Source organism: Hibiscus syriacus, unplaced genomic scaffold, assembly GCF_006381635.1.
Source record: "Hibiscus syriacus cultivar Baekdansim isolate YM2019G1 unplaced genomic scaffold, ASM638163v2 tig00110156_pilon, whole genome shotgun sequence".
Lineage (NCBI taxonomy): Eukaryota > Viridiplantae > Streptophyta > Magnoliopsida > Malvales > Malvaceae > Hibiscus > Hibiscus syriacus.
Window position 1 is genome coordinate 959,585 of NW_024062606.1, and position 18,307 is coordinate 977,891.

At 36.3% G+C, this 18,307-nt stretch overlaps 2 protein-coding genes and 1 pseudogene across 2 annotated transcripts; all 3 read right to left on the reverse strand.

The window, feature by feature from the left end:
• Positions 1 to 751: 751 nt before the first annotated feature.
• LOC120215759 (HVA22-like protein e) lies at positions 752 to 1,515 on the reverse strand. Its single transcript, XM_039213335.1, has 5 exons — positions 1,444 to 1,515; positions 1,326 to 1,352; positions 1,122 to 1,244; positions 856 to 1,042; positions 752 to 772 (listed from the first exon to the last, which is right to left on the reverse strand). The coding sequence occupies exons 1-5, from the start codon at positions 1,488 to 1,490 to the stop codon at positions 752 to 754; spliced, it is 405 nt and encodes a 134-aa protein (XP_039069266.1). The 5' UTR covers positions 1,491 to 1,515.
• A 7,578-nt stretch (positions 1,516 to 9,093) lies between these two features.
• Positions 9,094 to 10,421, reverse strand: LOC120215760 (heavy metal-associated isoprenylated plant protein 7-like). The gene is made up of 5 exons (XM_039213336.1): positions 10,413 to 10,421; positions 10,137 to 10,317; positions 9,834 to 10,042; positions 9,633 to 9,720; positions 9,094 to 9,553 (listed from the first exon to the last, which is right to left on the reverse strand). Exons 1-5 carry the CDS (start codon positions 10,419 to 10,421, stop codon positions 9,129 to 9,131), a joined length of 912 nt encoding a protein of 303 aa, XP_039069267.1. The 3' UTR covers positions 9,094 to 9,128.
• A 2,137-nt stretch (positions 10,422 to 12,558) lies between these two features.
• LOC120215930 lies at positions 12,559 to 15,597 on the reverse strand (annotated as a pseudogene).
• Between the last annotated feature and the right edge of the window lie 2,710 nt (positions 15,598 to 18,307).

The following is an 18,307-nucleotide window of genomic DNA, read 5'->3' on the forward strand; positions in this document are numbered from 1 at the left end:
ATCAGAGGCCATCCGAGAGCATCCGAGGCCATCCGAACGAGCTATGCGAGGGCATCCGAGGGCAGCCGAACGAGCTATGCGAGGGAATCCGAGGGCAGCCGAGCGAGGGTAGGTCGCCCGGAGTGCATGGCAACCTACAAGGTCGCCCGGAGTGCATGGCGACCTACAAGGTCGCCCGGAGGGCATGACGACCTATGTGTTGAGATGTGCATGTGCCATGCAACACGTTCATTCTCTCTGTTTGAGCAAGGGTAGGTCGCCCGGAGTGCATGGCGACCTACAAGGTCGCCCGGAAGGCATGGCGACCTACGGCCAACACTGTAGATTTCACTCTATTTGAGCAATTAATCTTGGGATTGCATTAGCTCGTGAATTAAATTAATTCAGAACATTATCTCGAAAGTTTTGCCGGGTAAAATGAGTTATTTTTTACGCAAGAAAAATGAACAAAAGCACCCAAGGAGTGGCTTATGTTGACTTACAAACTAAATTTTATGAATTTAAAGTTTATATTTTCTCACATATAGACGCTACTACTTTTGAGACTTGAACACTGGATTACTGCAAACATAATCAAAGCTTCTTCTTCTTCTTTTTTCATAATAATCGCATTGCTAATCACTACTACATGTACTCAAAGGTCTAAAACCCATAAACTTGTGCAGAAGCTAACCATATACAACCAGTATCAAAGCTTGAAGTATGAAGCAACCAAAGCAACGCAAGATCCACCAGCTCTACCCTTTTTTCCTCAGGAAGCCTCTTGCTCCCCCTGCAACTCCATATAAACAAATTCCGAATAAATAAATGTCCGATACAAATATCGAATATACATATCAGGTTCTGTTAACATACTTTCTTTGGGGCCATGAAGTGCGCAAATTTCTTCTTGGCCTTCCCATCAGGATGACGGCCTCTCAAAATCCCATATTTAACAATCTGTTCCCTCACAAACCTTTCGTATATGAAAGTGGCTCCCTTGAACTGTGGTAAAACCAGCCATGCTATGAACAACAGCTTCACCGAGTACCAAATAGGTATCCTACAGTTTCCAATTATATAATATTAACCAATTAAATTGAATAAAAATATAATGTTAACAAATTTTTTCAAGCTGTTACCACTCTAAGACTGATTCAAACAACATCTCTGTTAAAGTCAGAAATGAATATAGAATCCAATAAGCAAGCCATTGTTCATCGTCTTCCTTTCCTGGACTCTCTATTGCTATAACCGATGCATATCTAATACACAAACAAAAATTAACTAAAGAAATGTTTAAAATGATAAAAACCAACAAAAAAAAATTCCATCCTTTTTCTTACAATGGATACAGCAACATCACCACAGGCCTGCAAACATCATAGGACAGTTTCAATTCATCAAATGAAAAACATCAAGAAATGGGTATTTAATTACTATGGAAAGAGTGAAAAAATATACCCGGCTAATGAATGAAGGCCTGTGAGCAAAGTCCAGAAACGACTCATAGCTTTCAAAGAACTGATACAAGTGTGTGAAGTTATAATAAAGATGGTAACGATGAGAGAACAGTTGTTTTTGTTGTCGGTTGAAATCTAAGGCGAAAGTGAGACAGGTTTTTATAGACAGACAGCATGTGGGGACAGAGTACCAGGTGGCAAGAAGAGGAGCAGTATCTGATTCTGCCTTGGACGTGTAGAAGTTGATTAAGCACCGTCCAAATTGATAGATTATATATGATCATTGATCTACGATCCAATTAAAACTATTTTTTTTTTGTTGCTTTGCATTTCTTAATCAAATGTTTATTGGGTTTATCAAAATTAAAGTGGGGGGGGGGGGTTAAAGGTCGGTGACAGACCACATGGAACCTAACGTATGAGGGCAGGTTTTTGTCTCTTTTTGTTTCTTCCTCCTTTCTTCGACTTGGAGAATCTCAGTCACGCTATTCCATATTGGTTTATGTCTTGGGGTTTTCGATGCCTGCAGGTGCAAGCGTAGACTAATAGATTGTTTCATTTCTGGGCAACTGTCTCTTTTGTTTAATGTTATTTTTAAACGAATTATCATATTTAGAGTAACTTAGTTTTTGCATGAACAAGTTTTGCGACCCTCATACTCCACAGACAGCAATATATCCATGATTAGATCTTTGATAGTTGCATATGATCTACTAAACTAAAATTTAGAATCTAGTCATATTAACTTATGAGTAATTATAATTATTTTATGTCTAATATCACTATAAAAATCTCACAATCATCTCTCGACACACTCATTCTTTACCTCCTTGTATCTTCACTTTTTTACTCAGACATATTACCACGACTCACGGTGGAATTTACTATTAGCTTCTTTTTTTTCACTATAGTAATTATGACATTATGAAAGAAAATCACCAAAACTTATTTACGAAATCCAACAGCCCATTATTATTGCAGGGAATACAAAATTGGAGATATTACCGAAATATCACCATGACACGTAATAATTACCTATCAGACATCATTTCTATTAATTTTATCGATCTAGCACCCTTTCTGACAAGGTGTAGATCGTCATCCGAGCCTTTTCGGGGTTTCGTCTGAGGTGGCGCCACATCATGAAAGGCGTGGATGAGCATCCGTGCCTTATCCGAGTTGGTGCCATGTAATGACAGGCGCGGATCGCCATCCGCGCCTTTCTAAGGTTTCTAACACGCTCCAGTAAAGTGCAGATCACCATCCGCACTTTCCATTATCGGTTCCACCCGAAGAGCTCGGCCTTTAAACTCTTCTCTCACCTATAAATAACACATCTATGCAAACATCACCACATCAATTCCTTCTATTTTTGCTTCACAAATTCTTTCGATTTTTTGTTATAAGGTAAAATTATTTTTATTGTATTATATTTATGTTATATATGATTATTTGAAAATAATTTATTGTACTAATTATTTCGTATTATTTTTTGTGGTTGTAAAATTAAAGTGGGATTATAACTCGAGACATTTTTGCCGATACTGTTACAATATAAAATTATATTATTTAAATTATTGTGAAATTTTTTAATTTTTTATTAGTTTATATTTTAATTCATGTACTATTATTTAATTAGGCGTATTTTAGCTATTTTTTACAGATATAAGAATCTCAATCTTTCAAAATCTCATAATGACGTGTATTTCAGCTATTGTTTACTATGATGGAGAAATTTGGGAAGATGAAATCGGCGTCATCTTCGCATCAAATCATTCTATCAGAATATTCTTCAAGAGAAACATAACTCTTGAGGAGCTGATAACGAAAATTTCAAGGAAGGTTTATATTGGAAGTACTAGAAGATTGTCCTCACTTCAGTACAGATTTTCAACCGTAATATTTTTGTTAACTTATACAGTGTTCGAACTATCCAACGATGACGATATTGCTATGATGGTTGATTCTCAAAATAATTATTCAGACGTCGATACAGAGATGTATGCGAAATTTATTGAAGTGTGTGTTATTTGTGGTATGTCATTAGCTCCCACTATAGGATGAATCAACAAGTTGATCAAGTTGACAGCCTAACTTAAGTAATATGTAATGATTTTAACTCGTTAATGGGAAATTCACATCATGATGTCATCCCATCAAGTTCAATGGGGAGACATTCATCTACAATTTCTTACGATCTGTATCGAGGTGGCTCCACAAACAATACATATGGAAATATCACATCCAATTCAAGGGGAAGACATTCATCTGCCAATTGCTTTGACCTGAATATGGAGATGCCCTTGACGCATCAATCTGTGCAGTACCCATTTGACATGATACCTTCAAGCTCCAAGGGGAGACATTCAACTACGAGCTTCTTTGACCTTAATGTCGAGATGCCTTCAAGTTCAAGGGGAAGGTATGCAACTACCAGCTTGTTCGACCTAAATGTTGACATCGTGAAGGAACCCTCATCTCCACCAGAATAACTTCTTCATGAGCCATGTATGGATGGTGCTGAGATCGTTCAGCCAGAATCACCGCATTTCAACATAGACTCCAATGATGATGATGTAGATGAAGTTCCCACAAATACGGTACATACTGAACCTCCAGCACATATGTATGAAGCTGACTATAGTGTAATGTACAGCCTAAAATTTATGAATATGTCTAATGTCGGTGACTACAGATTTAACTTATCAATCAATGATGGTGATTTATATAAAGGAATAAATTTTTCATGCAAAGAATAAGAGATGATGGTAATTAAGAATTACAACATTCATAATTCTGTTCAGTCCAGAGTCGACTGCTCTACCACCGAAAAGTATGTTTGCCACTATTTTCAACGTGATAACGAATGTAATTGGATGGTTAGCCTATTGAAGAGGAAGAGAATAAACAATATATGGGAACTAATGATATACAAAGGTCCTCACACATGATGTATTGGAGGGATCAACCAGGATCATTCCAACTTGGACTCCGACATTATCTGCCAAGTCATCATGCTCATGGTAAAAGCAAGCTCTCATATAGCTATTGTTGTGTTGATTTCAGTTATACAATCGCAGTATGGGTATACTGTCTCATACAGAAAATCATGGAAGGCAAAATAGAATGCCATTAAAAAATTCACGGAGAATGGGATACATCTTACAACGAACTACCAAGTTGGTTTAGGGTAGTGCGCAGATTGAATCCTGGGACAATTATCGACTTTAAAACTTGCCATGCATACCACAATGATTGAGTGTTTCGCAATTGATGCCAATTCTACCGGTTTTTTGGACCTACTTACAGTACATTAATGCTGTTAAATATTGCAAGCCCGTGGTGCAAATCGACAGGACATTCTTGTATGAGAAATACAAGCAAGTTTTACTATTGGCAGTTGTACAATATGGTAATCGCAACATACTTCCAGTTGTTTTTGCCCTTTTTAAAGGAGAAGATACAAATTATTGGGTTTTTTCCTCAGAAAATTACGCTTACATGTTATCACAAGGGAAAAATTTTGTGCCATTTTAGATCACGGAGCTGGGATCATAGCAGCAATGGATTTTTTAAGTCCAATGTGACAACCACCATATGTCCAACATCGGTACTATATCCGACACATTGCTGTAAACTATCATGGAAGGTTCAAGAAGAATGATGAGCGCCAATTACTTGTGTGCATGGGTATGTCAAAATACTATTTTTTATTTCTCAATCATTTTCATTTTTTATGGAAACAAAGTTAGTAAGATCTACATTTGATGCTTAGGTTACGAACTACTACCTGAAACATTTGAGTCCATACTTTAAGAGTTGCGAGGAAATAACGAGGAATGATACGATTATATCAGCCTCATCAACAAAGAAATGTGGACAAATACATATGATGATAGATATCGATATGGACACATGACGACCAACTTGGTTGAGGCTATCAATTCGACCTTAATGGGGGCACACCATTTACCAGTAACGACTTTGGAAAAAACAACATATTTTCGTTTGGGATCGTTTTTTTCCAAGCTTAGGGGATAAGCTCAAACTTGGATGCAAAACGGTCATGTTTATCACCCAAGATTAGTTACAGATTTACAAAAAAGAATTATTGCGTCAAATGAAATGTTTGTATCAAGCTTCTTCTCTATAACCCATGAATTATTTTGTGTCACAGAGATTCCGCGACCTTTTCAAGGGATTCAAGCTAACTCATTCAGAGTTAATCTACGAGACAGATTGTGCGACGGTGGGGTTTTTTCAAGCTATTAAGTATCCATGCTCTCATGTCATAGCAGTCAAGACTATAACCATTTTGTGGATCTCGTATACCGACTTTCAGAAGTGTTTAAGGTATATGAATTTGAGTTCCCCCCATAGGTAATGAGAAATACCCTAATAAGATTCAGAATTGGCTTCCGATTATACCAGATCCTTCCTTATTGAGGGAGCTCAATCGTCCAAAATCTACTCGAATTCATTATGATATGGATATTCGAGAGACGTCCAAAGAAAAAAAATGTGGGCATTGTAGAAACCTAAGACACAATAAGAAAAAATGTCAATCTCTTTTGTCATCAAGTAACCGGTGATGTTGTACTTGATGTAGTTGTTGTTTATGAAATCTAAGTTTCTGTTATTTAATTTTTATTTACTTTCAGTTACTGTTATTTTAACACATCCGATTAATTAAACAAGAAAACAATACAACAAAAAAATTAAAAAAACTAAATAATAAAAATATTCGAACAATTAAGTAATAAAAAATTAAGAAACGAAATAAATAAAAAGTAAATAATTAAATAAAAAGTATAATTGTTGGTAAAAAAATTAAATAAAAAAATAATGAAGTGTATGACTCTATCAATGCATGCATCTTAAATGTGTTCTGCAGGGTGGTGTTGTCTGTGTCGAGGATGATTTCTTCGTATAACTTGTTCTGACTCCTCACTCTCATCATCATCACCCATCATCATCAATAGCAGATACATTTTGTTGATGAGAGACGAATGACGATGTAGCACCTCCATAGAATAAATACCATGGAGGTATATGACTGACTATCCCACCTCTCATTGAAAACTGTGAAAATTACGAAAAGACCGACATCGATAAGTGTAAAAAATGTACAGAAGGTGTATGTGCATGCGGTGAAGCTTCACATGCCACATAACCAGCATATGAACCCTAAGTTAGATCTGTAAACATGCAACTATAATATCCGCCATGAGGGGTCATATAACTCTACGACGGTGGCGGCATATGGTATGGAAGTGGTGGCGTCTGACCTAGCTGCAGTGGCACATGAAATGGTTGTGGTGCCATCTGATATGGTTGTGGTGCCATTTGAAATGGTTGCGGAATGTCCAGCGATGTAGACGGTGGCTGTTGTGAAGGTTCTGATGCTGCATCTAAGGACGAGCCGAAAGCGTCTGCTCTCCATTCACGAGTCGGGGGATGATGATGCTATGACGGTGGGTGTCTTTGTCGACTTCGATGAATGCTCCCGCCTCTTGCTTCCTCGGAAAGTAGGAACGGTTTCCCGTTTATATTGAACCACTCATAATAGTCATCTAAAACCGAGTAATGATCCACATAAATGGGTTATGTATGGGGAATGCGTCCATGTCGATCCTTCCATATCATTACCCACTTATAGTGCTTCAGCAGCCAACCGACTTCTTTTTTGCCTCGTCTATCGATGATATGCAAATTGTCAAGATTCTTAGGTGCTTCCGAAATAAATTATACAAAACCAAATTGGTAGAACACACAATCAGTGGGATGCCACCCGGCAATAGCATAATATATCAGATGGACCACCGCCATCCAGACATCTAATTGGTCTCTTAAGTGATGTGGGATGCAAATCCTCATCTCTTCAGTACAATTAGGAGCCCATTGAAACAAAAACAAATATATATAATTCTTATCAAAATATAATAATCTAATTATATAATGATAATTAAAAGTACATTTTGTTATTTAAATACATATCTCTGTGCCAGCATTCTGATCATTTAGTAGCTTAATTTCTTTCAATTCATCAGGTAAATCCCGATGATATTTTCTTGCACTTGACCACCTATTCAATGAAATAATTTTTATTATATACTTAATAAAATTATTAATATACGAAATCAATATTGTAATTATCTCAATAATAGAGGAAATACCAACAGGTTTTTTACCACCGAACATAAAAAGGGTATGCAATATCACGCCCAAGACTAGAGCAGAAAGAGACATCTGCCGATAGCATTTTTCTATAGTCAGTAACTCGGCACATTTCCCTATACAAAAATGCTAAAATTACGGAGCTCCAACTCAATGTGTCAGCATAATGAAAATCTGTGTGGTAACACAACCACATACAATGAACTTAGTTACGCGATTTGTCTAGCATCAGGAGCCCTCCTATGAGCTGTAGTATGCAAGCCCATACATACATTTTAACATGCTCATCGGAGGCGTCGCCACTCAAATGCTTAAAAGTTGTATCTAATCAATTTAATGAAATTCGACCACTGTTGAAATTAGGTGGGACACCTCTAAGATACTCCTCGACAATGAATGTCAGTCACCATGCGCCACCCCATAAATCACATCTCTATCTACCGGAAGCCCCAAATGCATGGAAACATCATCCAGCGTAATTGTGCACTCTCCATATGGAAGATAAAATGTGTGTGTCTTTGGTATCCACCACTCAACTAATGCAAAAATAAGGTTAAATTCAATATTACAATGCCCTTTATATTTTTCTACGTAACTGAATCTAGCCTCAACTAAATAAGGTCATACACTGGTAGATATCTCTAACTTAGAATTACGAATGAATAGATCTAATATATGTTATCTCTCCTTAATTAATAACTATTATAGAAATTAAAATATAAATTAATACTAAACAAATTAAATAAATAAGATATTAACAATAATTAAAATTAAAATAAAATTTAAAATTGTTATTGTATTAGCTAAATGTTTCGATATATGATGTTCATCTAAACGTAGCAAACCGCCTTCTATTTTATAACTGTAAAATTAATAAAAAAAAATTAATATAATAAAATTTAATAAAATAATAATTTATTAATTTATTATAATATAATAAAATATTTTACCTTTTAAATATAATTTCAGTTTTGAGAGAATATGAATGGATTTGTGTTTGAAAGGGGGTTTAACTGTAAAATGTTTCAATATATGATGTTTATCTAAACGTAGTAAATCCATACATTCTTGATGCGTGTCATAAATCTTAAAAAAATACGGATGGAGATCCGTGCTTGTCATTATGTGACGTCAGCTCGTATAAGGCTCGAATGCCCGTTCACGCCTTTCATGATCTGATCTCAGTTCGGACGAAACCCCAGAAAGTCACAGATGACGATCCGCAACTTATAGAAAATATGCTATAGTGATAAAATTAAAAAAAAAAAAAAGGTGACTAACAGATAATTTATCAGAGTAATATTTCGGTAAAATTGCCTACAAAATTTTTGAAATTTACATCTTTAAATAATATAAAAAGTACAAGATATATCTGTTTTTTAATAATAGTACACAGCCATTAGGCAGAACTTACACAGTAAAATGAAGGGGAGTATGCCGAGGAACAAGAAGACTAGATGTTCTTTTCTATTTCTTTATCCCCACAATGCCCTTGAATCCTTCATCTTTTTACATTAGAGTGCAAGCATTAGGGTTCTCGTCACTGAACATCTGAGGCGGATATCCATACAACTCCGTAACATGCCTTGGCGGGTAGTAATAATATTCATTCTTCTTCACTTCCACCGCAACTTTATTCTCCTCCGTCGAAACCGGCGCTTCTTCAACGGCTGCTGCTTTGGCTTCCATGCTTTGATCACCTCCGTCCTTTTTATCTTTGATCTCCTCTTCACCGCCTTTTCTCTCTTTCTTCTTGTCTTGTTGGGCTTTTTCTTTTCCTCCGTCGTCCTTGCTTGTCTCTGGCGGATCTTGCTTCGTTATCGCCGCCTGCTTCCCGGTTCTTTTATACTCGTACGCCACCAGTTCCGGTGGTTCGAACACTCCCTTCACCGTCACCTCGGAATTCTTAAGATCCGCTTCAGCTGATTCCACGCCTGAAAAATAACACTTCTTCGTATTAAAAGTTCAATTAATTACGATTCATAACTACATAGAATCTTTAAATGGACCAACCTTTCATTCTTTGAATACGTTTCTCGATTTCCTGAGCACAAGCTTCACAATGCATATGAACTTTCAGAACCATCGTGATCGGTACCGGCTGCGCAATTCATCGCCGAGGAAAAAGAAGAAGAAAAAAAAAATCCGAACTTTGTCAGATTCCGGAATGAGGAAACATAATATTTTGTTATCAAGTTGATTTATGAAAGAGACTGACCTCTTCTTCTTCTCTTCAGGCTTAGGTTTCTCTTTTTCCCCTGGTTTATTCTCCTCCGGCGTCGGTGGTTTCGGAACCGGTGAAAGAAGCTCCACTCTCCGGTGACTCTTCCTTTGAACTCTCTCGAGAACTTTCAAAGGATCAGCCTTCTCTCCTTTTACAACCACTTTGTTACTCTTACAATCAGTCATTACATCTTCAACCCCTACAAATCACAAAAAAAAATGCATTAATTTAATCAAAATCGAAATCAAATAAACAAAACCGAAGCTAAAGTGGTTTTGTTTTATGTTTAAAACCTTGAAAGCACTTGAGACACCGACGAACTTTCCGAGCACACCCTTCGCAATGCATGAAAACCTTCAAAACAATCTCTTGCGGCGGCGGCGTCCCCTCCTCCGTTTCTTCTTTCGACTCTTCTCCTTTCTTTTCCTCTGCTGGCTTTTCACCATCTTTCTCCTCTGCAGGTTTCTTTTCTTCCTGTTAGACAAATGAAATCCCAGAACAGAAATAAGATTCAAGTAAACATGTATATTAAAACTGGAAGATAATGGAGAATGTTTTAAGATCATTACCTCCACCATTGATGAGAGCTTGGTGTTTAAGAGACTTGGGTTTTTTATTTTTTGTGGGGTTCTTCACTGAGGTTTCTGAGAAGATTAAAACCATGTGAAACTAAACAGAAGGTGGGGGATTTTATCATATCATTGATCATATCACCATCAAAAGGATGGATGGTGAGAATATATCATCATCAAAAGGGTTTTGTTTGTCGATGATAAGGGCCGTACTAATCATAGGATGTAAAGAGGATCAAGTGTGGATCGTGTCTGTGAACAGCCTAACATGTGATGGTGAAATTATTTGAATGACCATGGCATGTGATCATGTTTTTGGTTCCACTTATACGTGCTCAATGAGTTGAGCATTTCATCGGTAGTTCATATTTAATTTGGTTAAAATTTGATAAAAGTTCGATTCGGGTTTACTTAATTTAAATTTGAGTTCGTTTAGACTTTGAAATTGTTTCATACTAACTCTTTTGATAATTTTTTGGTTAAATTTATTAATTTATGATTATATTAAGCTCTATATAGTATTAGTGTATTTTACATATACTAATAATATGCCATATGATTCAAAATGTTGTTTTTCTGTTGCCACTGAAATTTGTTGCATGGTTTAAGAGGCTAAACTTCATATTAATGCTTACAATCAACTAATTTATTTCATGATTATAACTCGGCATTGCCATGTAATTTTCAACTTATTTTCCTCATCTTGTTCACCCCAAGACATGAAATTTAAATTAGGTCCTAATCACTTGTAAAAAAAACATGAAATTTAAATTAGGTCCTAATCAACTTGATAAAAAAGTAAAACTCGAGGAGAAAAAATGGCATTAGACCTTAAAACTGTAGAATGAGGATGCATGCTCAATTACATGCAAACTACATCAATTGTAAATGTTTCATATTCAAGCACAAACAGGTGAGTAAATATATAACTAGAAACATTGATGTTCAAACAGATCACTAAAATTAAACATGGAAAAAGCAGTTAAATTCAGAATTGCGTTCATCAATATTCTTCGCGTATTGATCTCGATACACCAAAGCTCCCCATTGAGACGATGACAACAATGAACAGAGTTAAAGTAATGGCAATAAAGACCTTGACGACATTCAATCTCCCCCTTCCACTTCCTAAATATCATTTTCCACCATTGTTGCTATCTCGGTCCCAGATCCTCTCTGCAGAGTATCAGCAGCACACAGAGAAGAAGAAGATGATGATGGTGAATAAGCGCAACGGGGATACGAAGGGGACAAATGTTCTGTCCTCGGCAGCCAGTTTTCATCCTCGTTATCATCAGATTCGTAAGAGAAAACCGATCAACTTCACTCTCTTCAACACAAATCAATCTCCAACCCACTGCATGGGAAACCCACTTTCGTTTCATCGTCGTCCTTGAAAAGTCGCCTTCCTTTCAACTTACCGCCCTCGATGGCCGCTCTTCTGTCTCGGAGTATCTCTTCCACTGCCAAGTCATTGGTCCTCACTTTCCATGCTGCTTCCTCGAATGGTGAAGACATAAGTTTTGTGGGGAAGTTTTCGTCGAGCAATTAGAGGGTTTTGATTGTTTTAGACGAGTCCGTCCAAGTTCTATAAAGTGTTTTCTTGGGTCTTTTCTTTGTGAGTCCCATTGATGTTCCAAGTTCTTTAAAAGAAGTAGAAGATTTTGGTCTTCGGTTTGTTCTTCATCATCTGCACAAGGTCCTTCCATGGTAGGGTCTCTTCTTTTTTAACTTTCGATCATTACTCTGCGCACTTTGTGGGGACTTCGAATAAATGGATTAGAGACGTCGGTTTGAATGTGATTAGTGATGAGATTATTGTGGGACAAAAAACTACCCACGTTCTGGTTTATCATCATTTTGAATTTTAACCCTTTTATCATTTGAGGGCGCTGTCGAGAACTAATATTTGTTTAGAAGAAAATATAAAATTTTGTAGGGGCTGTCGAGCACTAATGTTTGTTTAGAAACAAATATAAAATAATATCTGTTTAAAATTTACTTAATCTATTAATAACGTACATACCTTATGTACACAACATTGATGTTTATAATACAAGTATATGCTCATTTTGTCATTAAATAGAATCATAAAAGATCATATCCATATGTCCAAGATGAGTGTCGAAGCAACATAAGCAAATTTCGACAATGTAATTATAGAATAGATGCCCTAAAGCCTTAACCTTCTTCCGAAGTCTATTAGGTAACGTCAAAAGTTTCGAGTTTTCTGGACTTTCAGTTTTAGGCAACAATCAGTTGATTAATGTTAGCGGTGGAGGAGGCTGAAAAGTTACAAGCTAAGTTACAATTTCGCGTACTCAATCCGTCGAATTGGCTCGGCTACCCGTGTCAAGGCTTTGATATGTCCTCAATCAAGCCTTTCCCATCCATGGCATCGAAGAAGAAGAAATTCTTGAGAGGATCCCCTTTGCCTGATATTGCTTTGATCACCTCCTACATCATTAAAAGGTCAATCGCATAGTGTTAATACAGTAGAGTCGTAATTGTTAGTTCCGATCTTTCGATTGAGAGGGAGAATAAAAAGGGCAAAAATCAAACCTGTCCAAGGATTCCTCCAATGATGGCACAAACTGGAGGGAACTCACTTGCACCTATTAGCAGTCTTTCTAGGAGTGCATCGGGTATCTGAGACTCGTTCACTGACTGCAATAAATTATAATGTAAGTACAAACATATAACACGCTTCTAGATAATGATGATGACAAAATGCCCAGTACCATACATTTGTTTCACAAGTTCCTTTCTGTGCTTCAGAACACCAGGAAGATCAGCGATTGATGTTTGTACTGCATTACGACCTTCAATATCTTCGAATTGCTCTATCACTGTAAGAGAGAGGCAACTATGTGATCCATTGAATGAATCTAGGCAAGTTAAAAAGAAATGCTTATAAGTAAACCCAGAATTATTTAATATTGGAGAAGTTTAATGAGCACGTTAAAATGATTCATCAAAAGGCATGCAAGCATGCGCGTAAAAAAAAGGGAAACCTAGGTTTGCCTACAATCATCGTAGTAAACTACTCATCAGATCCGAATACTACTTGATTTTGATTTGTTTTCCCTATTTCTTGTCCGGAAAGCAAAAGAGTATATGTAGCATACCTCTCATAGCAAAGTAAAGCTTTGACACTCTCTTCGGAAGCGCTTTCCAAGGGCTGCAATGGCATCCTGCAGTAGAAAGGAATGTACTTGATAAAATAAATTAATGAAATGCACACATTTTGGATAGCAAATTGTTACATGCTAAGTTCACGACATTGAGGACAGCATTGCACATTATGTGCTAAGGTACTAATCATGTTTAGAACAAGTCTATTACATACCTCAAAGCTCGGGTATTCTAGCTGGCATTCAATGGTTTCCTCAAGCTTTTTCTGTCAAAGAAATAAAAGCAAGAATACAAGCTTACACATTCGGTCAGAAAAAATAGGGTACTTAAGCGTTAAATGTTCATCATACAGATCATAAGGCACATTAAGACTTGGTGTTAAACCAACGAAACAAGCAGAAAATATACGAGAAACACAAGAACAATTCATGACAAAAATCAAGTTCAATAGAAATTCCACAGAAATCCACAAGATTAGTATCAACAATTGCATTTCTAGTTCATGAATCCGGAACTATTCTTTGTCCTTTCGGTTTCTACAACGAGTTCTTATATGCTGTACAAGATGCAGAATGCAAATTTAAGTGCAATGATTAGTAGAGAATGAGCACTAGTTAAATGAGTGATATTTATCACCTTTGAATATTTATAGTTTTTTAAATCAACAAATATTTCACCGCAAGAGCCTCTACAATCCACGGTATAAAATGCTATACGCTTGGGTAACTTCCGGCACTTCTGATTGATCAATTTCTGCAATTGAAGATTTCAGTTAGGCACCAAAATATGCTTGACACATATCAAAGACATATCATCTACAGGCAATAAGAAGCATCGGGAATTATATTAGCTAATACTTTTTTTGCAAGAGAGCAGCAACTGATGACCACAGCATCGAACTTCTCGAAGAATTCAACACCGAATGTTGATATGTCACCTGCAAGCCCACAAAAGGAGGAAATGTGACTCTACGGCTAACCAAAATGCACAAAATTATGAGCAATGCAATTTTTCACCATAAGATGCACAAAACACAAAAAGCAGATGGCCAAGAAAAGGAAAAGCTAACCTTTTTCTACAGAAACATGAACCATGGGGTTGAATTCTTTCAAAGAATCACAACAGACCTCAGCAAGAGTTTTCCATGGTACAGATTTTCATCAGGCAGTATCAAGAAATTTGCAGACAAAGCCGAGTTGGTAACTGCACGGTCATCCCATCAATGTCACACTACCAACTCCTGCCAGTACAATGTTCTTGCAAAACTACCCACACCCACAAGTTTAAACTATAATTATTAAAAAGAAAACACAAAATAATGCAATAACAAAAGATCTATAGTAGTGACAATTAGGCTGTGAATGAGACACTTGAGTTCATGTGCAACTCGAGATCGCATTGAAACAGAACTTGAATTCAGCTTGTTCATTATCGTGCTTGAGCACCTTAAGCAAGCCAAATTCAAGGAGCCTAATGCTTGATTCCAGAAGCTCGAAAGCCTAATCGAGTTATTCTTTAAATAGTACGGAAACCACAAATTGGACATGAAAACAAGTATAACTAATCAAGTTTGGAGTTTAAATTGATAATCGATCTTTTTTTACTAGATAAATGAGCTTCATTGAGCTAATTTAGCAATTGAAACTTTACTAAAGCGAGTAAAACTGATATTCTAAAAAAGGTGAAGATACCGTACCTCAGCAACACTCCCTTTCATTCCATAAACTAGTATATGAGATTTGCTCAATCTAAAAAAAAAATACTCATATGAACAAATATAATAATAAAATAAAATCAAAATAAATAGAATAGATAGAATAAAATTACCTTCTTTGAGCATCAGCACCCCAAACCCTAATTTGTCGATCATAAAGAGCAGTCTCCTGCTCTGTCAACTCCTCCCCGTTCATATCAAGCTTTAAAATTTAAATCCCAAATAAATAAATAAATAAAATCACACAAAACTCAGAATAAGGAGAGTGACAACAAACCCTACAACCCAGAATCAACTTGGAAGAAAAAGCAAGTTTGAAGCTTTTGAAAGTGTAGTATTAAGAATAATGAACGGGCGGCCCAAGCTTTGATTCTTCTGTTTGAGCGGAGAATATTGGTTACTTATTTGTGGGTTTGGGCCATTAACTCGATTCAAAATTAGTTTATTTGTAAAACGGGGCCTCAATCTAATACTATTGTGCAAATTGAATACTTGAAATTGATCCCTGAATTTTTATTATCTCAAATTAATAATTGAATTTAAAAAGTTCTCAAATTGGTACTTATGTTAACGTTTCAAATGGTTCTTAATATAAAATTAATTGGTCAATACTAACATTATTGAATGTCATGATTGTTAAAGTTTCATGTTTTCAAAACCCTTTTTCAAGCTCGAACACTGATGTGAATAAAATTACCAATTTTAAATATCATTATTTAATAAACTGCTAATATTTTATAAAATTTGGAAAATTGTTTATTGTGTTTACACGATTTGATTAAAAACAATGTACTTGGGTTTTACCACACCTTCCGAAATCAAATGAATTTGTGGTCCAATGGAGTTGTTGAAAGTAATGATGATAATGTCATTTGAACAAAGATATTAATTCACTTGCAAGCTCATAAACTGCATCGGTCTTATTTAATGTGGAATGCATGGGTAACAACAGAAGAGATTAGTCTAGGTGTTTTTTGGCCTCTTATTTCCTTCCAAGGAAATACAATGGAAAAATCAAAATGAAAGGCATCATCAAATGGTTATTCCAAGGGACTTCTTTAACTTCTCAACCTCTAAATATGCTGTTGAGTATGGAAGGAACTCTGAGAAATGTTCTTTGCTTAGATCATTGATTGCTACTGCAAGTTTAGGGATTTCTAATGTTTTCGTGGGTCAAGGCTCGAACAAACCTAGCTGGATTTCCTGCCCAAAGCTCACCAGCTGGGATTCTCCTACCTGGTGGAACTACAGAACCTGCTTCAAGGATTGAGTGTGTCTCCACCAAGGAACCTTCCATAAGAATTGAATGTTGACCGACAATGCACTCCGGTTCGATCGTGCATGATCTCAAGAGACTGTATGCACCGATTGTCACAAACCTCTCGATTGATGTCTCAGCTGGAAGTCCTGTAAGATGAATGTTACAACATAGCATGTCCAAATAGTGTTCCCATGATGATGCCAATAAGGAAAAGAAATCAACTTGATCACTGAGCAGCACATGGACAAAATAGAACTCTATACAAATATTGGTTTATATGATTCATTCTGACTGCACATCATAAGTTAACACTGCATCAATCTCCAGTTTCATGAATGAGGCAGACATGATATTATGTGTGGATTTGCAGGTTTTACCAGAGACAATAGAAAAGGTAGGTAGCAAAAGCGGAGTAATCAATAAACAAGATTCAGACTGAATCAATTCTTGACAGTAAGAAAAGATGCATTTCTGGAAGACATGTAACATTAAAAGCATGTTGCAAATATCAGATTCCTGGAATTATTTAAAGACACAGTGAAAGGACTATGAATCTGTGAGTGTCACACAAAGGCAAGATATATAATTGTATCTCCAATTCCTATACCGGTGGGTTAGAACTTAGAGCTTAATAGTTGCTAATGGTGGCTATAGAGACAGATAATAGAAGACAATACAATAACTCATGTGTCTCTATCTATCCACAGAAAAGATTATGAAAATGAGAAGTCCAGAAGACAGGATTGTTGTTATGTTAGAGATTGGCTTACAAACATTTATCCATTCTTTAAAATAATTTTACTTGTCTTTTGCACCCATGAACCATATAACTAACTATCCAATCAAATCACACAATCATATCAGTGCAAATAGAGAAAAGATCACTAATAGCATCCTTTTAAATGTGATTAGTTTCTGTACATTTATTGAGAGCACATTAGAGCATTGTTGGGGATCTGAAAACTGCATTTCTGCTGTTCAGGCTGTAATTCCAGGAGGCAGGAGGACATTATCCTGTATGTAACTATGTATTTAAAAGCTCCCTATTGTCTGAAAGGGGATCCACAAATTGAATCTAAAGAGTGAAGGATGTCCCCTTTTATGAAATAGTATTAACCTTAGCTGGCCCTAAGCTAAACTAAACCCGCAACTACAACTATAAGGCTGAAGCTGCATTATGAAGAACATGGAACAAGAACCATGTTTATGGCTTAAGAGTGATTACTGTTGCAATTCAGTTGTCTCTATGGGGGGGGGGGGGAACTTTTTCCGCCTCGATATACATTTCTTAGCAACTACGAAAGCAGAATTATAGATCAACATTTCTTTTACCCTTCCTTTCATATTATACTTGGTCTTTCAGTTACGAGTATTTCGACAATGCAATGCATTGACGCCAAGATAATAAATTGTCCTTCAGGATATAATCCAATGGACCAACAAGTAGATCTCAAGTGATGAATTAAAAGGAAAATGAGATTACTGACCGCTGTAAAGCTCACAATGACCCCTAAATACAAATAGCTCTCCATCTGACAGTAAGGCTCATAAAAAACTACAAAATCTTGGTGTTTCATTGAGTAAAATAATTTAGTTTGCAGTGTACACAGAAAGAGCTCCCAGTAACCAGACTCCTAAATTCTAGCAGCTACTGATATTCTGACTACCAATCTCTCATTTTTCAGCTTCATTGAAGATATCATAATATAATGTACAAATCTAATTAATTAAATCCTAACTACCTGAGCTCGTTCCAATGAAAATTAACACCAAAATCCAATC